This window comes from Setaria italica, chromosome II, assembly GCF_000263155.2.
Source record: "Setaria italica strain Yugu1 chromosome II, Setaria_italica_v2.0, whole genome shotgun sequence".
Taxonomy (NCBI): domain Eukaryota; kingdom Viridiplantae; phylum Streptophyta; class Magnoliopsida; order Poales; family Poaceae; genus Setaria; species Setaria italica.
Window position 1 is genome coordinate 37,327,261 of NC_028451.1, and position 22,206 is coordinate 37,349,466.

The 22,206-nt window shown below is 47.1% G+C and overlaps 2 protein-coding genes across 3 annotated transcripts; one reads left to right on the plus strand and one right to left on the minus strand.

Moving 5' to 3' along the window:
- Positions 1–373: 373 nt before the first annotated feature.
- On the minus strand, positions 374–1,060 carry LOC101761553. The gene has a single exon (XM_004957296.2). It carries the CDS (start codon positions 921–923, stop codon positions 669–671), a length of 255 nt encoding a protein of 84 aa, XP_004957353.1. The 5' UTR covers positions 924–1,060; the 3' UTR covers positions 374–668.
- A 15,781-nt stretch (positions 1,061–16,841) lies between these two features.
- LOC101761959 (transcription factor RF2a) lies at positions 16,842–21,205 on the plus strand. Of its 2 annotated transcripts, XM_004957298.3 has the most exons (5): positions 16,842–16,931; positions 17,036–17,709; positions 18,706–18,838; positions 20,358–20,442; positions 20,616–21,205. In XM_004957298.3, the coding sequence occupies exons 2-5, from the start codon at positions 17,150–17,152 to the stop codon at positions 20,972–20,974; spliced, it is 1,137 nt and encodes a 378-aa protein (XP_004957355.1). In that variant the 5' UTR covers positions 16,842–16,931; positions 17,036–17,149; the 3' UTR covers positions 20,975–21,205. The 2 variants fall into 2 exon arrangements, with proteins under 2 accessions (XP_004957355.1, XP_004957354.1); XM_004957297.3 differs by lacking the exon at positions 16,842–16,931 and having other exon boundaries at positions 16,938–17,709.
- The last annotated feature ends 1,001 nt before the right edge of the window (positions 21,206–22,206 follow it).

The following is a 22,206-nucleotide window of genomic DNA, read 5'->3' on the forward strand; positions in this document are numbered from 1 at the left end:
CACATGGATTTGACGCCCGTAAGAAAAACGGCAGAAAAGTTGCAGCCAACGTAACGCGCTCGATCAATAACCACATGGAGGTCTTATGTAATAAACCAGCACATGCCTGAAGCAGTGTAATTGATCGTGCTTGTTTTTCTGTCTCTCTCTAAAAGATAATAGTCGTACTCGTGAGGCGCAAGGTGTTACGTTAGTGCTCAGCCTATTTCACTGACCAACTTTTGTGGCCCTTCCTTACCATGCATCAATCTCGTGGTCAGCTTTTGGTCATCGAAGTATATGTTACTCACGACTGAAAGAGACTTCTTCTGCTGATCGGATCAGCAGGTAGTTGTTGAGGAACGGAGTAGAGAAAGTTAGGCACGCCGCAGCACTTGTAACAATTCCACGTTGAATTTATAATCTCATTGGAACAGTAGTTGTGTGGTACAGAAATGGGCACTCTTCTGCAAAGCCTAATGCAATGCTAGTAATAACCAAGAAAATTAAAAGAAAGAAGTGTATGAAAGAATCTTGTAACCAAGACACCACCAAGTGCGTGCCTTGGCAGAGTATACAGTTTCGCATACCATCATCAACCTATGTGTATGCCACGCTCTCGCGTGGCCTCGATCTGTATACACGTCCTGCTTGCAATTGTAATCCACCCGGGTACGACCGTATCCGCGCTAGTGGCCGGGCCCCCTGGGGCTGGGCCCCGCCGGCAGCCTCGCCATGAGCATCTCCACCGTCTCCCTCGCCTTCTCCACCACCGCCGCCGCCGGGTCCACCACCAGGTACGCCGCCGCCGCGGCCTCCTCCCCTCCGCCCATCGCTGCCGGCGCCGGCCTCGCCGCTCCGGCGACGCCCGCGCACGCGAGGAAAACGACCGCGAGCACGGCGAGGACGACCGCGAGCAGCCGCCTCGACGACGAAGCCATCATCAGCCGGTGCCGATCGATCCCCCGAGTAGCCAAAAGCCGCCGCGAGCGCGCCTCGTCCTCAAGAGCCCAACAGCGGGTAGGTGCGTGTGATCTTTGCTGGATTGTACGCGAGTTCGCGCGGGTTTTTGCCGGTGCCCGGTCGGTGTGGCGCGCTACTTATAGAGGCCGTTGCTGGGGGCTCGGTCGGTGGCGGGGGTCGGTTGGATCGTGACGCGTTTGCTGATGCGAACTTATGCAAGCTAGCAGCTAGAGAGCGTGGGACGGTTGGTTGGTGCGGATCGGAGGCGCCCCGGTGGAAAGCGCAGGCCGGCCGTGTGAGCGCGTGGCTCTGCCGAGGCGAGACGAGCTACGAACGACGAGAGGAATGCCGCGTGGAGTAGGCTGGTCTGTGACTGTTGACCAAGGGAGGGGAGGGGAGACAGACGGCGAGCGGGTTTGGTGCGCGAGCGCGAGGAGTCAAGAACTGACGGGAGGTTGCAGTGGACTCGGCAGATACGTTCGCACGTACTCGTCGTTTCCAAATCCCAATTGGTCGGTCCCGTTCAAAATACAAAACCCAAACTAATGGTCGGGACTCGGGAGCATGCGTCTTTCGTTTCGATTTGCTAGCGAGGACGTGTCAAAATCTGGGGCTTTGCGATCGATGAATTCAAGATAGGGTCGGCGGGTTTAGCACGCAGGATGGATACTGTACGTTCGTTTTCAGTTCAGAGAATTGAATCGGAGGCTTCAACAGCTCTTTTCTTTGGCTTTGTGTGTCTTTTTTTTTGTGAGTATCTCTTTGGCTTTGTGTTTAGAATAACGTTCGTTCAGCTGGTTACTTTCCTGATTCCCCTGGAAAGACGAGGAGAAATAAAAGGGCGTGTGATCGCGCGCCTCGTCACGCGCCATTTCGTTCGGTGCTTCGGGTTTTTGCATATTCGTTATTCCTTTCTTTCTCATCGGCTCAAATTTGATCTTTGTAAAGTGGCCAGATCGGATCTAGCTAGCTTGGAACCGATTCGTTTTTACCTTTTAGCATCGACCGGTGAAGCAAGGACCGGCCGGAATGGACCAGGAAGATTTCGATGGAAATGCTTTTCTTCTGCTAAGATAGCACAGCACTCTTGCTGTCCTGCAGTTGCATATTCTAAGCTTACATAGAAGGTCTCTCGTAGAAGCCACTAGCCACGTCATCTGAAACAGGTCCGGTTGGCATTCGTTGAATTTCATCTTAGCGCACATTCCCGCAAAACAGACATATCGGGGATACCGGCATTCGGTTCAAAAACGCATCTCCTTGTAAACGTGGCCGCATGACTTATCTAGGCTGTCCATTCTTTTCACATAAAATTCATAATTCATCCAACCGTTGAATTTCTCACCTACCCAATATTCTATTACCTACTCATAATTCATCTGATTATTGATGTTAAGATGAATAGTCCAGGTAGATCATGTGATCACAAGTATATGTGAAAAAAAATCCATGTTTAGTTGGGTTCAGACAAACTTTATTCGAATTTGAAGAGATATAACTTTTTTTTGGGGGGGGGGGGTGTCAGGGTAAAATAGCATTTGTAGCACCTGCAATTACCGCTACTATAAGGTAGTGGACCCAAGATAGCATGTTTGGATTTAGCGGTCACTATTATCCATTGTTATTGCTCAAGTTTGCCTGCTGTTCTATATATCTATAATTCAAGTGACTTATGAATATGGAACAAATGACAATAGTAATGTTGAAAATGATTATTTAGCTATGAGGAAGAATGATGGAATGACAAATGATGTATTTATTTATTGATATAAGAATTTAATGTTAATATGTATCCATACATCTTCTATGTACATATTGATAGGTAATATCACATAGGGAGGGATGACCAAATAAGCTTCTTTGTGACTCTCACCACAAAATGTAATGGCTAACTTAAAATTTTTTAAAAAAATAAGTAAACTTGACGTTAGTATTTATATATGTTCTAAACTTTTGACTATTTTTTGAATTATGCTATTTGAACTTAACGTCAGCTATCCGTTATCCGCTACACCGAAACTAATCCGCTAGCATGCCACTAAACGCTATTTATTAGTTTGCAGGGGGTCTACTCTGCCACTAAACGCTATTTATTAGTTTGCAAGGGGTCTACTCATAGAGCATGCCCTGCTACGTACCGGAATTTCTAAATAAATAAATTCCTAAAATGTTTTAAATATTTTTGGATCAAATTCATATACTCCCTCCATCCCGTGAAAAATGCAATTCTAGCATTTGAAAAAAAATCCCACAAAAGAGTGGAATCTTAGGAATTGGATCTAACTAACTACCTAATTAAGTGGTCATATTGATTTGCAAACCAAAACTAACAACATGTGGACAACAAGTAAGAGTATGAGAGTCTTTTCATACCATTACTAATCTGTCTAAAAAATTAGGATTGCACTTTTCATAGGATGGAGTAAGTAGATAAAGTGGGACATTCAGAAACACTTTAAAAACATATATCTCATAACCACATATCTTACTCAAACTTAAATAGCTTACATTGTATAGAATAATACATAAATGTCATGACTAATTAAAGCATACAAAAGAGAAGAGCAAGTGCAATTACTTGCATTCTACTATTTCAAGATTGTGCAAAGGTGAAACCAAGTTACAAATTTGATATCTTAACATAGCCAATTTACACTTCTAAAAATCAATACCCCCTAAGGAAATTTCTAGAATGTAAATTGAATCAAATAGATATATAATTCTTATAGGATATATAAAGATCTTGCAGTGGTTGTTACTTTTAAAGATGCCTTTAGATAAAAAAAATAGTATACAAAGGTATCTTTATTGCTATATAAAAATGGTAGTGCATATGCTTTAAATTCAATTATACAAGGGCATTGCTAAATTTTGATACTTTTTGTGAGGACAACTACAATGTGACTGATTATATACTACAAAAATTAACAGGCTAACAAATTCCTCACCACTAAAATATCAACGACATATGTTAAGATGTTAAAATGATAACCTAAACTCTCACAACTTGCAACATGCTTGTATATGTTTAGAATTGCTAATTTATCTATGGATATTTAATAAAATTTAGTTTTATTTGAAAAACTTACAAGTTTAATTAAATAATATAGTGATATATAATTAGGAACAAAATATGATTATTATGTACAACTATTTCGAAAATATTAGGTTCACCACCTTGTCCGTGGCTGGCCACGCAGCTGACTCCCACAAGGTGCCCACGTCGTCGAGCACTCGCGGGTGGCTTCTTCGCTGACACCTGTGGAGGTCGTGGATGATGTGCAAGCGAAGGTTGATGGTTGTATATCTCTTCATCCAGCGAAAAATGAACTCGGAGCACAAATATTTTATCGTCGGGACGTGAACGCAGACTACTTCTGGAGGAGATTTGTGTGATCAGAGCTGCAGCGCGTATACCATTAGGTCATTAGCCGCTGCCATGATCGTCCGAGAGGTATTCTCGATGCTGACTTGTACAGGGAGATTTTCGCTACGACACCCAAGAATGAGGATTGTGGTGATGAGTAGTTCAGACAAACTCAACTTATTGTATGTATTTATTCCGTAGACTCCATATTATGCAAATTACGAGAGGAAATACTATGTGCGCAGGTAGCTAGAGATTCAGTTTTGTGTCATGCATAATGAGACTTAATTGGAGAGCCTCTCTACGACGTCTGCCCCGTCACGCAACGAGACTTGCTTTGACTGCTTCCATTTTTCATCTTGTGGAGTCTCTGGCTGAGTTTTTGTACCAACATTGCTCTTGCATCTCGTTGCTTTGACTGCTTCCATTTTTAATCTTGTCGAGTCTCTGGCTGAGTTTTTGTACCAACATTGCTCTTGCATGCTTCAAGAGGTAGTACTACTCCATATTGAGCTTTCAGTTCCGCTATTGTTTACAAGAAGTGGCCAAGACGATATATATAGTAGATGAATATCATTGTAATATATAATGCCTGCGCGTTCTCACATATCATGCAGAGGATGGTGGAGAACCATGCTCTAGCAGTCGTGCACTTGTACGTACGAGGTACTCTTGCACTTCTACGAGGTTCTCTCATCCGGCGAGCAAGCCGTTGATCTGAAGGAGACCAAGCAGATGCTGATGCGCTACGATTTTCTCTTTGTGCAAGATCTCGATCCTCGATCAGGTTCGTTACACGCAATACACCAACAGTACAATTTTCCAATTCATCCAGGTGAGCTAACTAAGGTCTCCGCGTCCGGGCAGGAGCTGCTGATGCCGCCGACCTGTTGCTGCTGCTGGAGACGCTGAAGCCTGAGGTCCGAGCCTTCGGCGGCGCATGGAACTAGGTGTTAGAGCCTAGCCTATGATCACTAGAGCACATCTAGTCGGGTTCAAGAGAGACATGAGAGGGCAAGGAGTTCCTGGTGAGTGCCTAGGGTGAGAGTGAGAGAATTGGGTTTACCTTCACCCCTAGAGGTGGGAGCAGCAGAGCTGCTGGCCATCGCGGGTTCTGTTGACGGAGTCTGCGCAAGGCAGCGACGCGCAGTGTCGAGCTTGGTCGCCGGCGAAGTGGCGGTGGTACTTCCCGCCGCTACTGCGCAACCTAGATCGGTAGGTGTGTCGGTGGGGGCGGCTGGCTTCGGCGAACCTCGTGAGCCGAGCCGGGTCCCCCACCCTGTTTATATAGCGCAGCGCGACAGGGGCCCACCACCCATTGATAGGGTGAGCGCCCCCGATCAGGGCGCAGATCAAGGTCCTGATTGGCCTTTGGGCCAATCGGGAAAGAGATCAATCTAACATTCTCCCCCTTGATCTCATCATTTACTTTTAGCTTTGCACTTTTCACTTTTATTCGTTTCATCGTAGATTAATATGTAGAGCATGTTTCATCGTCACAGCTTGATTGCCGATAGAATCAACAGCTACAACACACCTCTCTATTTTGAAACAATTCTGTTTCTTTTGGGCCTTATTCAATCCAGAAATCATAGGCTTTCCCTTAAACCCATGCCGGCTAAGTGTTCCCTGAACACATTGGGAGGTAAGCCTTTCGTAAGCGGATCCGCAAGCATATCTTTTGTTCTTATATGCTCGAGACTTATAGTGTGATCCTGGATTCTGTCTTTCACAACATAAAACTTTATCTCAATGGCTTTGGAAGCATTGCTTGATTTGTTGTTGTGAGCATAGAATACTGCTGGTTCATTGTCGCAGTACATCTTTAGTGGTCTGTGAATACAGTCAACCACTCTCAATCCGGGTATAAATTTCTTTAGCCACATTGCCTGCCCCGTGGCCTCATGACATGCTATGAATTCTGCGTGCATCGTCGATGACGCAGTTACTTTCTGTTTTGAGCTTCTCCATGAGATAGCTCCTCCTACGAGAGTGAATACGTATCCAGACGTGGATTTTCTATCATCTTTGTCTCCCGCAAAGTCTGCATCTGAATACCCTTTTATCTCTAGGGAATCAGATCTCTTATATGTAAGCATGAGTTCTTTTGTGCCTTGCGCGTAGCGCAACGCCTTCTTTACCATTTTCCAGTGTTCTATACCTGGATTACTTTGATATCTACCGAGAACCCCGGTGACAAAAGCTAAGTCAGGGCGAGTGCACACTTGGGCATACTGTAAGCTTCCGACAGCTGAAGCATATGGAACCGCTTTCATTTGATCGATCTCGTACTGGTTCCTGGGACATTGAAAATTCCCAAAACTGTCGCCCTTGACTATAGGAGCAGGTGTGGCCTTACTCGCATGCATATTGTACTTCTTTAGAACCTTTTCTAAATATGCCTTTTGCGATAACCCTAGGACCCCATTCAATCTATCTTGGTGAATTTCTATGCCCAAAACATATGTTGCTTCACCAAGATCCTTCATATCGAAGTTTGAGGACAAGAACTTCTTTGTCTCTTGCAGTAGACTGATATCACTGCTTGCAAGCAAAATATCATCCACATACAGAATTAGGAAAATGTATTTCCCATTTTTGAACTTTGCATAGACACAATTGTCCTCTATATTCTCTTGAAACCCAAATTTCTTTATTATATCATTAAACTTTAGATACCACTGTCTAGAGGCTTGCTTTAATCCGTAAATGGATTTCTTTAGACGACATCCCATATTCTCTTTGTCTTCCATGACAAAACCCTTTGGTTGTTTCATGTAGACATTTTCTTCCAAATCCCCATTTAGAAATGCCGTCTTTACATCCATCTAATGTAACTCTAAATCGAAATGCGCAACTAGTGCCATTATGATTCTGAAGGAGTCTTTACATGAGACAGGAGAAAAAGTCTCATTATAATCTATTCCTTCTCTTTGTGTAAAACCTTTTGCCACAAGTCTTGCCTTATACCTTTCTATGTTCCCTTTGGAGTCACGTTTAGTCTTGTAGACCCATTTACAGCCTACTGTTTTGGCTCTTTTAGGAATTTCCTCAAGTTCCCAAACATTGTTGGAACTCATCGATTTCATCTCATCTTCCATAGCTTCTAGCCACTTCGATGAGTGAACACTTTTCATGGCTTCTTCATATGAAGTGGGATCACCTTCTATATGAACTTCTTCTGTATTATAAACTTTATAACAATCAGGGATGGCTGATTTTCTGACCCTTTGAGACCTTCTAGGCCCCTCACTTTCAGGCATATTCTGTGCCTCTGCTTGTGGCACACTATTCTGAGGTGGCTGCTGCAACTCTTCCTCGTGTGCAATGATGGGTTCAGTTGGCTCCTGAAGGACAGGTTCCAAAACTTCACTCATCGTTTCCACGGGTGGAATCACAGCAGGTGCCTGCACCACAATATCAGGGACTGTAGCAGGTGCTTGCACCACGACCTCAGGAACTATCGGTGCGGGAATAATAGGTAGTGAGAAGTATGGTTCCTGAATCATCGGATTAGGTCCACACACCCGCTTCTCCTCAAGATCAATTTCTCGAGCTACCATGCTCCCCCTCACCATCTCATCCTCTAAGAAAATCGCCTGTCTCGTTTCTACAAACTTTGTGAATCTGTCTGGACAGTAGAAACGAAAACCCTTTGATTTTTCCGGGTAGCCAATGAAGTGGCAACTTACTGTTTTGGGATCTAGTTTCCCGATGTTTGGGTTAAACACTTTGGCCTCAGCTGGGCTCCCCCACACACGTAAGTGGTTTAGTGAGGGTACTCTTCCTGTCCATAGTTCGTACGGTGTTTTGGGCACCGACTTGCTTGGTACTCTATTAAGAATGTGAATGGCGGTCTTCAGCGCCTCCATCCACAGTCCCAATGGTAAGGTGGAATAGCTCATCATGCTGCGCACCATATCCATCAGTGTACGGTTACGCCTTTCAGCTACTCCATTTTGCTGAGGTTCGCCCGACATTGAATACTGGGCTACTATGCCATTTTCCTGCAAGAACCTTGCAAAAGGTCCAGGAACTTGGCCGAATGGGGTATGCCGACCATAGTACTCCCCCCCACGGTCGGATCTTACTATTTTGATTCTTTTGTTATGCTGATTTTCAACTTCAGCTTTAAATATCTTAAATTTATCCAACGCTTCTGATCTTTCTTTGATCGGATAAATATAACCATAACGGGAGTAATCATCTGTGAATGTTATGAACAAGTCATCGCCATCCACACTTTTCACAGGAAAAGGTCCACAAATATCAGTGTGGATTATCTCTAAAATTCCTGTGCTACGTTTAGCGCCTTTTTTAATTTGCTTTACAAATTTTCCTTTAATGCAATCAACGCATTGTTCTAAGTCTGAGAACTCTAATTGAGGAAGAATTTCATTCTTAACTAATCTTTCTATTCTCCCCCTCGAAATATGGCCTAAACGACAGTGCCATAATTTCGACGATATTTCATGAGTTCTCTTTCTTTTCTTTGTTTCTTTCTCTGACGAGGATACATTCATATTCACATCACACACAGAATTGACTTTTTCACGCAATGTTAATAAATACAACTCATTGTGAAGGATGGCAACACCAACACATACATTATCGAACCAAATGGCACACTTTCCATTACCAAAATGACATTCATAACCATCATGGTCCAAACGTGAAATACTTATTAAGTTTCTGTGTAATGAGGGAACATAAAGCACATCTTTAAGTACAAGCATGAAACCATCAACTAGCTCTAAAGAGACATCGCCAACAGCTTCAACTTCTGCTTGGACTCCATTTGCAACTTCAACGCATCTTTCGCTTCTTTGCGTAGTCCTCGTCGAATGGAATCCCTGTAAAGAGTTTGCAACATGAACAGTTGCACCTGAGTCAATCCACCAAGTAGATTTCGAATACTGTGTATACAAGGATTCATTTACAAAAGAAATAGTATTCTCACCTCTTTTTGCCATTATTGACTTTAACCAGTCGGGGCAGTCTTTCTTGAAGTGCCCCTTTTTCTTGCAATGTAGACATTGGTCTTTGTCTACTGGGAGAAGCTTTTGGTGATTCTGCTGCATAGGAGTTTTTCCACGTGCCTTGAAAGAGGGGTTAGCAATCTTTTTTCTGTTATCCTTCACATAGTGCAATGAGCCACCATGTGAGGATCTAAGTCTGTCCTCTTCCTGCACGCACATGGCGATCATTTTCTCCATGTCCCACTGTTCTGGCTGCATGTTGTAATTGACAACAAAAGTGTCAAACTCTTTAGGCAGAGAAGCAAAAACCAAATGCATAATGTGCCCAGGCTTGAGCTCAAGATCCATAGGCTTCAGCTGCGCTGCCAAGTTATACATCCTCATGATGTGATCTCTTATGCCAGTCCCTCCGCCATTGTACCTCTCTGTGGCCAGCTGCTTGAACAGCTGGGTAGCATATATCTTTGAGAAACCAGTGAACTGATTCCTTATCTTGTCGAGGTACTCTGAAACGGAGTCACACTCTGCGATCGAGCCCAAAATGGCAGGCTCAATCGTATTCTTTACCAAAGCCATACATTTCTTGTTGGCAGTGGTCCACTGTTTGTTTTCAAGGGTGTATGCCAACTCCAGTGGAGCATAGTCCCTTTCCTTTTGCTGCCATGCAGCATCATCATCACCATCAGCCCTCACTGGCTTCTGTGGGGCTTGTGGCTGCGGTGTGGTCAGCACCCAGTCAACTTCTCCACAAACGAAGGAGAACTCAATCTTCTTCCTCCATTCTGTGTAGTTGTTGCCTTTGAGAATGGGTATCTCTTTGAGACACGCCATTAAGTTGAATGATCCTGAAATTCACAATCCATAAGTGAGATCATAACGACAATTGCATGATTTATTTCCAACGTTGGTCAAAAAATAAAACATACAACTGTTGATGCAATTTAAAACTATATCACCGTTGGGCAGAGATAGAAATAAAAGCATCAAAATAACTTTTTAAATCATGATACAGTTATTAACAACGTTGGTCAGAAAATAACAGCACCATGACCTAATTAACTTTACCATGCTCTCACACAAATTTAATTATCCCGTTGGTTCAAAATTAAATTTAAATGGAGCAATAAATATGACTTTTGCAGCGGAAACTGTGAAATAAATCTATTTTCAGAAGCAAAACACTGTACAAAACTTTATTAATCTCTAATACAAATTATCCCGTTGGTTCAAATTAGATTAGAGACTAAAACTATGCACAAAACATCAATTAAATGCTTCTGGAAATAGAAAAAACAAAAAAAACCAGAAGTTACTGTGCAAATCGAAAAAACCGGCCCACGCGCGAAAACGGCCCACAGCCCGTTCCCGCGCGCGGCCCGCTCGCGCTACGCAGGCGGCCCGCTAACGCGCGACGCAGCCGGCCCATTAACGCGCGACGCAGCCGGCCCGCGAAAAACGGCCCGGCGCTCAGCCTCCCGCGCGGCGCGCGCCCGCAGGCCGCAACCTGGGCCTGGGCCGCGAAAGCGGCCTGCCGCCGCGTCCCGCCTGGGCCGTTTGCGGCCCAGTCTACCGCGGATCCCCGCCGGCCGCTGTGAGCCGTTGATTTTGATCGAACGGCCACGAGTGAAAATCGGCGGAACAAAAACCCGGCGGAGCGCCGGCTCCCCCGGAACCCTAGCCACTTTCCATCTTTCCTCCCGCGCGCTATCTCCTCGCGCTCTCGCCGCGGCGGCGGCGGCGGGGCTTTCTCTCCCGCGCCCGGCGATGGCCGGCGGCGGCGGTGGAGGGATGGCCCCGCCGGCGCACGGCCGCGGCAGCCCCCTCCTCCCCCTTTTGCTAGCCTCCCCCCTTCCTCCCTCCAGACCTCCAAGAAGTCGAGATCCAGAGGGCCATGGCGACCATGGAGAGGGGCCGGCGCCACCGCGGATCCCCTCGCCGGCGCGCGCGTCCACCCGAGGGTTGGGCGCGCCGCCGTCGAGCGGTTCTGTGGTGGTGCCTTTGCGCCCCCGGGCCCCGAGCAGATGCTCCGGCGGCTCGGGTGAGCCTTTTCTCCGGCGAGCCCGAGGCTCGTCCGGCCTTTGCCACTCGCCGGCGATGGCCGGCGGCGGTGAAGGCGACAGCAGGTAAGTGTTCCCGCGTCCCCCTTTCTTTAGATCTAGGGTTAGGGTTAGGGTTTCCAATTTCTGTTGCTTTTCTTTCTTCTTCTTTTTCTCGATCTGAGTCTTTTCCCGATCTAGAGTAGCTTCTAGGAGGTGTCTGATACCATTGTTAGAGCCTAGCCTAGGATCACTAGAGCACATCTAGTCGGGTTCAAGAGAGACATGAGAGGGCAAGGAGTTCCTGGTGAGTGCCTAGGGTGAGAGTGAGAGAATTGGGTTTACCTTCACCCCTAGAGGTGGGAGCAGCAGAGCTGCTGGCCATCGCGGGTTCTGTTGACGGAGTCTGCGCAAGGCAGCGACGCGCAGTGTCGAGCTTGGTCGCCGGCGAAGTGGCGGTGGTACTTCCCGCCGCTACTGCGCAACCTAGATCGGTAGGTGTGTCGGTGGGGGCGGCTGGCTTCGGCGAACCTCGTGAGCCGAGCCGGGTCCCCCACCCTGTTTATATAGCGCAGCGCGACAGGGGCCCACCACCCATTGATAGGGTGAGCGCCCCCGATCAGGGCGCAGATCAAGGTCCTGATTGGCCTTTGGGCCAATTGGGAAAGAGATCAATCTAACACTAGGATGTGGGCAGCGTCAGCGGACTCATTTTGGTCATGTTACCAGTTATCAGTAGTACTCTTATCTAAATGTCTGATCCCAAACTATCTGTCGTAGTACGTTCATGAATGGTTGATGAGACACATGGAACCAAGCTCTTGCATCGTTAGTGATGTTCGTTGATCTCCACTGTCAGAAATCTTTTTTGGTTACCACGTTCTTCAATTCCCTGCATAGTGAGCTAATCCCTCACAGCTTCGAGGAACAGCAACAGCAGCACACCAGCGTCAGTAGCAGCTCCAAACTGCAGCACACCGGCCTGAACCAATCAGTAATTTGGACACAAGAAGAATAGGACGTGGTGTTCACTGCTTGTTTAGTTTACCACGTCCCGAGATCAAGCCGCTTCGTAGGCGGCCGTCGAGGCGCCGGTTGTTGTTGTTGTCGGTGAATCTTGTCCACGGACAGGGCCGAGTGCAGCAGATTCGTGGGCTCCGAGCGCACCACCCGCAGCAGCAGCGGCGAGGAGCCGCCGGGCGGGGAGAAGGGCGGCGAGGGTGACGGGGACGGCGTGAAGGCGTACCTCTGGAGCCCCGGGCCGACGCTGACCGGCAGCGGCGACGGCGGCGTCGGGGGAGAGGAGGAAGCGGAGGCCGCGCTGCTGCTCACCATGATCAGTTGATCGCACCACGGTTCGTGTCGTGCACCGGTCGTGGCCGCGCGCGCAGATCGCAGGCTGACTCCGCGTGGTGCGCGTGGGAGTTGGGACGCTAGTGCGTTGGCAGGTCAAGAGTTTTTGGTGGTGCCGTGGTGGTTGTGTACGTGCACGTACTGCGAAACTGTAAGGCGTGTGTGCCTGCTGAGTTTGGCCAGCTACGAGTCAAGATCGCTCCTAGGCACGAGCTGCCACACGTGTAGAGCTAACTTTCTGACGCCCAAACTGACAGTGCTGGTTTCCTTGCTATCCTGGTCATGAAAACCTTGTTTGGTGGCAGTGTTCGCTCAGTGTAGCTGTGCGTTATCTGCAATGAGGTACGTACTGAGCAGTAGTATAGCAACAAGCTAAAGATGAGGTTGTCGTGTGGATTATGGCGGAAGCGAAACATCTTTTCGCTTTACTGGCGCGATGCTGATAGCGACTGAGCTCATAGGGTTGTTTTGTTTTCCTGGTTCAGTTTTTGCCTTATTTCATTTTTGATCAATTGTATTTATCCAGTCTGGATTTCTTCTTTTTAATATAATAGGCAGCTTTCTGTCAGGTTCGTTTAAAAAAATATGTCAAAGGGAAAGTGGTGCTCAATTTGTTTCAGTATGTGTGGTGGTTCTAATCGAAGGTGCGCTGCCTCCGCTCGATGCTGTGAAAGACGTCAGATAATTCTGCCGCTCCGGTCTCCAGTAGGCGTGGTAACATGCGTGCCGTGTGAATCCAGAGTGGCGTTCGATTTGGTTGATGGATTCCGTGACTCTGCATTAGTGTACGAATTGATGTGACGGGAGCATTATTTGAAGTATCGCACGGCAATGCATGGCAATGTGCCGGTTCGGCAACGAGCACTTCCAGTAGGTGGGTCGTAGCACAAGCTAGGTAAGAAACCAGTGCGACACCAAGACCTCTTACATCGTATACGTACAGTGGCACCGTCGCTGACAAATATATACTCAAACGTGATGCACTCATGTGCTACCACAAGGACACAGCGTATGTACACCACGCGTCCGCTCGATCGTATAGGTCGCCACTTAACGGGCCGTCACGCTGTTTAACTTCTCGCGGCATGGCGTAATCCATCACGCGTAGCCGCGCAGGTGGTACTTGTGGTGGTGCCCGGGTCCGAAGCAGCCGAGCAGGGGGTGATCAGCGCGCGGCCTCCACCACCCGCGCCACGCCCTGGCCAGCCCGGCGCCCACGCACCAGCGCGCGCGCCCGGCCGCCCGCGCCACGGCCCCGCCCGCCTCCCGCAGCCTCCGCAGCAGCCGCCCGCGCAGCCCCTCCGCCGTCGCCCGGCCACCGCCGTCGTCCACCGAGAACCGGTAGCTCTGCAGGAACAGCGCCCGCCGCTGCCGCTCCGCCGCGCCCAGCGCCACGTACCGCGCCGCCGCGGCGCCCTCCGCCGCAGGCATCGATCGTATCGAGAGGTCGTGCGCGCGCCGCGCCCGGTGAGCTAGGTAGGTGTGCGGGTGCACGAGTGGGTGGTGAGGTAAATGAGCGCGCGGTTATATGCTGGGTCGGGGGCCTCGGTGGACGGTGTGACAGGCTGATAGGACTAGTGGTTGAACCAGAAACGGTAAACAAGGGCTTGTTTGGTGCCGATGGGTGCACCCGGCCGCACCAACCCGCGCCAGGATATTCCGGCCGGTTGGTTGGTTCAGTTTGGTCGGCATCGGCAGCGAAGTGGTCCGGACCTTTTTTATTTTTGAACTTAAGTGGTCCGGACTTTGGGCTACCTGGGAACGTAGACACTAGACACGTCGTGGTTAGCACAGAGCAGGACGCGTCTCAGTGACTGGACCTATGTGTGTAGGTAGCGATGACTACACACTTAGCACAGCATCGTGCCAAAAAACTCAGCTCAGCTACCGCTGCTCCCGGACTTCCCACCGGCCCCACTGGCCCTGCTGAGCGCCCAGATGCATGCCCCCACTGGCCGCTTGCTGGTTGCTGGCGCCGCATCGAGTGCAGTGGCTGCTGGTACCGAGGCTGGGAGTGGAGGTGGAGCTGTTGTTGATGACTTATTGGGAGAGTGCAGTGGCTACTGTGTTTCGCGCGACGGAAGAAGGAAACCTTGCTCATAGTTGAATCATCGAAGGAACAATCGCATCTCACCCCATAGGTTGACTTGAAAACTTGGCATCTCAAACTATCACAAGGTCTGCATAAACAGATGAGGGGGCGTGATGGGGCAGCATGTCTAGTCGCGAGTGGTACCAGAAAATGACCACAATAACGTTCTCCATTCTTTTTCCCCATTCAATCCTCTCTGTCTCCCTCCCGCTGTCCCCCCTTCTCGCTCTCCCTCTCTCTCTGGAACCTTCAATCCTTTCTCAACTCAACTAGGAAGTTTTTCCTTTTCAGATTACATATATAATAGGAAGTTTGCTGACAGCTAAGAAACATGCTAATGCACCCCAACTGGAAATTTTGCTAATACAGCCTTTGAGTTGCTAACGATGAAATGTACACAGGCCCAGCCCTGGGGGGGGGTGGTCGAGCTGTGCAGGCGCCCTGGGCCTCGAAAACAAAGGGGCCCATCCCAATAAGTAGTATAGTAGGCAGCAGACTGTATGTAGATGTATTTGGGCAAGGCCTAAAGAACGATCGTTGCAGAGCAGGCCGCAAGCCACGTAACGTAAGTCCCCCTACTGAACCAACAAAGCGAATCGCCGATTCGCTTTGCCCTCTCTGTCCGAGTTGCGCACGTGTTGCGCACGTGCGACGTGTCGAGACGGACACCTCCTCTCCTCGTGGCGTGACGCCCTAATCCGATCGCACGAGGGACGCGCCGAAACGGCGGAAAACTCCGTTTTCCCGATACTGACGAACTTGCTGAGTTTATGATGTTGGTTTTGGATCCACTTTAAGTGTTTATAAATTATAAGTGCATTTCATACTTATATTGTTGCTGATAACCATTATTTTGATGTTCATATTAAGTGCCTCGGCTCGTTTTTTAGTCTCGATCAGGCCACGAAAACCTCAGGATCTAGAACTGTATGCCAAATAAAGAAAAAATTTGCTAAACTTTTATGAAGGAAGAATTTTTAAGATCAAAACCTGATAGTACCTTAATTTTTTTTGGCTTCCTTTAATCTCTTTCTTTAGTTCAAAATAGTCCCGAGCATTTTTAGCCCGGCCTGCGGGCCCGATCTGAGCGCGCTGGGATTTAGCCTGCCAATGCTTGCTATAGGGCTAGGCGTGATCAGTGAGAACCAAGTCTAAAAAAATTCAGGCCGATCCAAGCCCATCAGACAATTTATTTAATTTATTTTTCAACTGAAAAGATCGGGAAGCTCAAGCCCCATCCAAGCCTGGCCCAAAAAATCAGCACAACAACTCCTATAGGATGGTCGTGGGCACAAATTTTCGATCCGAAATGGATCATGCTTTTTTGACCCGAAATGAATCGAGCCTGGCTCAACCCGAAAAATGCTTAGGTTTAGTTGTCTTGTGCAACCCAAGCCGTGGTCTTCTTTCTCACTGATAATCATATTGTTACCAACCTTTTGTCATATATACTACCATGTATAAGTTCAAAGGCAAGTACACCTAGAATAAAAATCGTTGTTACCAAGCTCGTTATTTTTGCCGCAACATGCTCTCTCTATTAGATTTAACATTAAAACCTTTCATCCTAGAGCGTGTTCATCGTGTTTATTGCTTGAGCCATGTGGAACTATTTGGCCTATTCGGCTGGACTTATAAGCCGGCTGAAAGGCTGAAACGGCTGATTTATTGTGAGAAATAAATATTGTTCAGTGGCTGATAAGCTGAAGTGAACAGAGCAATTGTTATCATTATGACCATTATGGAGATCAAACTCAAGTGAGAAAAAAACATTGGATCAACATGCTCATTTTTTCATTTGAGAAAAAAACTAAAACGAAGAATATTTCGTGGACTTTTACTTTCTGACTTCTTATTTTGCGCCCATGTCCGATGGCTAAATACTCAATTATCATGCGGTTGCCTCAAAATCTGTTACAATTGCATTGGCATATTGCTTTTGAAAAAAAAATCGGCGTATCCTCATTCACACGAAATAAATGACCCAAATCTTTTCCCTTTTATCCTTTTCCCTAGAAGAAAACATGATATAAACTCTTCCTTTTTCATGTGTAGAGTTCTTCGCTTTGTTGCATTCCAGCATTCCATGTACATGTACCTCACGCAAAATTGCCGAAGGGATAAACTGACAGACTGGGGTCAGTGAAGCAGATCAACAAGAGGTAAGCAGTGCTCAAATCTCAGGCCAACGAGACCGGACCCTTGCTCTCCAATCCTTTCCTCATTTCCTCTTGCTTATACTCCGTTTCGTGTTCTGGCAACCCAGCGCGTAGATCTTGGACGAGAATTTCTCCGCAAGCTCTCTGATTTTTGTTCTCGCGCCGCTTAGCGCTTCAACCCCAAAATTCTTGCCTCCGAAACTTGGGCTGTAGCCAAGAAGATGAACAAGGACAAGGCTCCGATGCCGGGAGACGGCGGCTCCGGCGACGGCTTGCCGCCTCAGGCCGTGCGCCGTGCCGGAGCGCCGCCCTCGTCGTCGACCCCGCCGCCGGAGTACGACATCAGCCGCATGTCGGACTTCCCTACCCGGAACGCCGGCCACCGGCGCGCGCACTCCGAGATCCTGAGCCTGCCCGACGACCTCGACCTCAGCGCCCCCCGAGGCGGCGACGGGCCGTCTCTGTCGGACGAGAACGACGAGGAGCTCCTCTCCATGTTCCTTGACGTGGACAAGCTGAACTCGTCGTGCGGGGCGTCGTCGGAGGCCGAGGCTGAGTCGTCATCTGCCGCAGGTGGCGGGGGTGAGGGGGCTGAGCTGAGCCCCGCGCCGAGGCCAAGGCATCAGCACAGCCAGTCCATGGACGAGTCCATGTCGATCAAGGCGGAGCAGCTGGTGGGGGCGCCGGGGATGGAGGGGATGTCGTCCGCAGAGGCCAAGAAGGCAGTGTCTGCGGCGAAGCTGGCTGAGCTTGCTCTTGTTGACCCAAAGAGGGCAAAAAGGTCTGTTTTCTCAAAGAACACTATACTTGTTCTTGTGACATTTCATCTGTTATGTAAGCTTTTTTACATGCTACTTAGTTTGGTTGGGCAGGTTTATTTTTTGAAACAGGATTGGGTAGCTTTACTTGGAATTGACTTCATTGTTTGTTGCTAATTTTATAGTAAATGCTTGCATCTGTAAATTTGCCATTGGGAGGTTCTTAGCTAAATGGTGCAGTTGCTCTAGGTTTCAGGTTTGCTTCATAGAGTAGGCCGGGTGAGAGGCAAGATAGGTCCGTAGGTGAGACTGAGGGAAAAATTACACAGTGAACCTAAGAATCTGATTATTAGGTGCAAAGACAAATAGTATTGAGGGGCAAAAATGTCTGATTCTCAGACTTCTTGTGAAATATTTTCTATATATAGTCTTTTTACATACAAATCAGTTCAGTTGGCCAGGCTTACTTTGATTGACTGTATTATCTGTTGATCATTTCACATCAAATGGTTGCATCTGAAAGTTTTCCTGAGGAATATTTGGCCAAGGGAAAATTTACTACATCCTGTGGTATGGTGTGGAACTATGAATGAAGATAAATGATATAATTCTTCAAGGTTTGCTTCATAGAGTATTAGATCAGGGCACTTTAGGAGATACTCTCTCCGTCCCAAATTACTATTCGTTTTGGGTTTTCTAAATACGTAGTTTTTGCTATGCACCTAGATATATATTATGTATAGATACGTAGCAAAAGCTATGTATCTACAAAAAGCAAAACGAATAGTAATTTGGGACGGAGGGAGTAGATAGGTAATGGGCAGGTGAGACCATGAGAGTAAAAAGAAATAACATATGTGGTGAAACACCAAAAAGGTGCAAGTGGGATCTGTTCCCTCAGTTTCCATATCTTTCTATTGCCTTCTTTCAGGATTCATCATTCTTCAAGATAAAGTGAATTTTGCGTTGTGAATAAGCATGCTTACTCTGATTTATTGTTGTTATCTATCATTTGATAGGATTTGGGCTAATAGACAATCTGCTGCAAGATCGAAGGAAAGGAAGATGCGCTATATAGCTGAACTCGAGCGCAAGGTGCAAACCCTGCAAACAGAAGCCACAACATTGTCAGCTCAGCTGGCATTGCTGCAGGTGGGCGCTATTACTCTGGAACTCCCTTATGGATTTTGCTGGTTTGAAGTTAGACCTATCTGCTTGGCATATATGTGTTAGTCCAGCTATTGGGGTCCATCCTGAGATCATCAAGGTTTAGGAACTGATAGACAATTAATCCATATCGAAGAAGAATGATTTTAAAAAACTAAACTGGTCACGAGCTGCTCACACTCACAGGCAATTTTGTGGTTGAGCCACAGATAAAAATCGTGAGATGCCCTAATATATTTCCATACAATGCAGCCTAGCTCTCCCTCCCTGCAGCTGTGTGCTCGGGAACCCAGGACCCGCATTCTACTCCCATCAACACGTGTTTTTAGGGATCTTTTGACTGCAATCCACGTGAATGGTGTTTAGTCTATACTATATATTGCCTTGTCATAAGCATGATAAGCATATTCTGGGCTCTAGGCATGATCACTTGACTGCAAAATAATTAAATGGCATTCAACCCAAGGTGAAGTTTTAGCCTTTTCCTTGTCATAACCATAGTAAATGTTTCTTAGGTAGCAACTTGGGGGTTTTGGAGGAGAGGTCAGGGTTCGATCCACCAATCGTGCTTACCTGATGATTAGCAAAATAATAAGTACTGGCCAGTATATTTTCCTTTATGATGTAGGTGTCATTCCGGCTACCAGTTCCTTTTGGGTGTGCCAAGGTATAACCATCTATAAGTGCCTTTTGGTCTGCCTCATATACTGACCATGGTCATTTGCAGATGCTGTAGCAGTTTTTTGAGATCTTGTTTAATATCAAAGTAGTATTGAGTAAATTTGCTTTCGTTTTGAAACATAAAGGAAAGTCATTCCAGAAATGAATGATGCCTTATATTTGTGCAGTTTTGATTGAGATATGTCCGTGCATTTCAGAAGACAATATTACGTAAATGTAGTTTGAATACAGTACAGCCAAATGTGGTGATGCATTTCTTGGAACCATCATATTACAAGATGCAATATCTTATATTCCTATGGTGTGAAACTGTTGATCAAATTCAACTCCAATGCTATATCATCCTATTACCTCCCCTGTTGCCAGGGGTATAACCTTCTTCAACAAGTTGTTACACATTTATTAGGTCTTTATTCTATTGACATACTTAGAGAAGTAATAGGATGTGCTGTTTGGTGTCCCCTAGGTGGGGATAATGTTGAAAAAGAAAAATATTGCTAGAGTGGAAATATTGTATACTTTCTTATGTCACACACACAGTGACCTGTCATATGCTATGCGCAGAATGCATGCCATCATGGTTTCATACAAAAGATTTAGTGAACTGCTCGGTCCTTAATTTTAGTAATTTCTCAAATCAGCAGGAGCACTATCCCTCTTTGGATTTACCAATGAATTTGCAGAATCCTTGTGGAAGGCACCCTGATACTTGCATTTCACTATGACCATTTGATTACTTTTGTGTTAACAGTTATTCTGCTCATTTGCCTTGAATTGCTTCAGATAACTAATGGTTATTCTGTTCATTACATTGCTATTTTAGAGAGACACCACTGGGCTAACAACTGAGAATAGCGAATTGAAGATACGCCTGCAGACCATGGAGCAGCAAGTCCACTTACAAGATGGTAATATTCATTTTACCCTTGTCCATATTGTCATAGTTAGGTCTACTGCATTAAAAGTAGAACTTCTGTGCTAAGACATTCTCCTCTTCCTTGCACGCCAGATGCCACTGTGTGCAATCGAAGTATATATATATTGCTATCTCATTACTAATGTCTGGTTGTTCTTGGTGTAGCTTTGAATGACACTTTGAAAGCGGAGGTCCAGCGGCTGAAGGTAGCGACAGGACAGGTGGGCAATGGTGGTGGAGGGATGATGATGAACTTCGGCACCATGCCACGCCAGTTTGGAGGGAACCAGCAGATGTTCCACAACAACCAAGCGATGCAATCCATGATGGCGACACACCAGCTCCAGCAGCTCCAGCTCCATTCCCAGCCTCAGCAACAGACGCTGCACCCTCAGCACCAGCAGCCATTGCACTCGCTGCAGACGCAGCAGCTCCAGCAGGCGGCAAGGGACCTCAAGATGAAAGGGCATCTGGGTGCCCAGGGCCAGTGGGGCGATGGAAAGTCCGGCAGCAGCGGCAGCTGAACCCACTGGCACTGAAAGTTTGGTGTAAGCGGCGGTTAGCAGTGGGGATTGCTTGTTTTGGGGATGTCGCTGTGCAGGTGTAGTTATCGTTAGCTCAGTTGTTTTATCTATAGGCTCAACTTCAGTTTATCGTTAACTGCACACTTTTGTTTGTATCTCTTTGTGAGTTTAAGGGTTAAAAAATGGTTGGAATTAAGGGCTTCAGATGAAATCTCCCGTTTTGGTCGTGTACAGGTATCACAACACTAGATGTACGACATATTGACATTTAGATATGCCGTTTAATCACTCTTTCACATGCATGTAGAATTGTAGATCACCCGTGAACCCTACCATTATCTTGCAATCTTAGGAAGTGTGCAGAAAAGCACCCACGAACGGCTTGAGACCCATCTTCTCATTCGAAAATAGAACAGGTGGCCATGAAGATCTAGCAACGTAGCCTAAGTTTTACGCTTTCCTTCACGAAGATAACAACATAAGCATGGTTGACTCTGTATATTCAGATTAATCAACAATCAATTTATCCATTACCTAATTTGTTCACTCACAATAATTCCCCCAAATCTCAAGTGGGTAATTTGTCACGACCGAGTAATTAATGGGTGCTTCAGTCCACAGCCACTCCCACATTTCAAAGTATTCCATCGGCCGGCAGTGGCAAAGCCAAAAACTCAAATCTTATCTTGTTAGAGGACCAACATTATTTATATTTTCAAAATTTAGTTACAATTTAAATTTTTTTAAGGAAATTTTGCATTGCTCGGGGGCCTTGGCCCCCTAGCTGCCGGCGATGTTGGAGCGATCACTGCCACTGACCACGAGATGAAGATGCGGGAATATGTGACCTCGGTGAGTGACCACATGGGGTGCCTCGACGCAGAGGCAGCATCAACAGCCACCGCCGGAGGCGCCGCGACCATTGGCTGGGCCCCGACTGCCAGCAGCGCCGCCGGCCACATGCCGCTGCTAATGATGCGCCGCGAGCGTCGCGTGTTGCCGCTGATGCTGATGCTAATACACCCCGAGTGTCGTCGTCGCGTGCTGCTCATGCATCACGGCGGCCACTTGTTGCAAAAGCACCCCAAGGGCCGCCTGCACGCCGAGCACCACCCTGAGCGACGCATGCTGTTGATGCCCGGCATACCTAGTAAGTTGGGATCAAAAAAAGGAAAAATAGGTTCCCAGATCGCATGCTATGCTGCAAACAATAGGACACAATTGGAACAAAG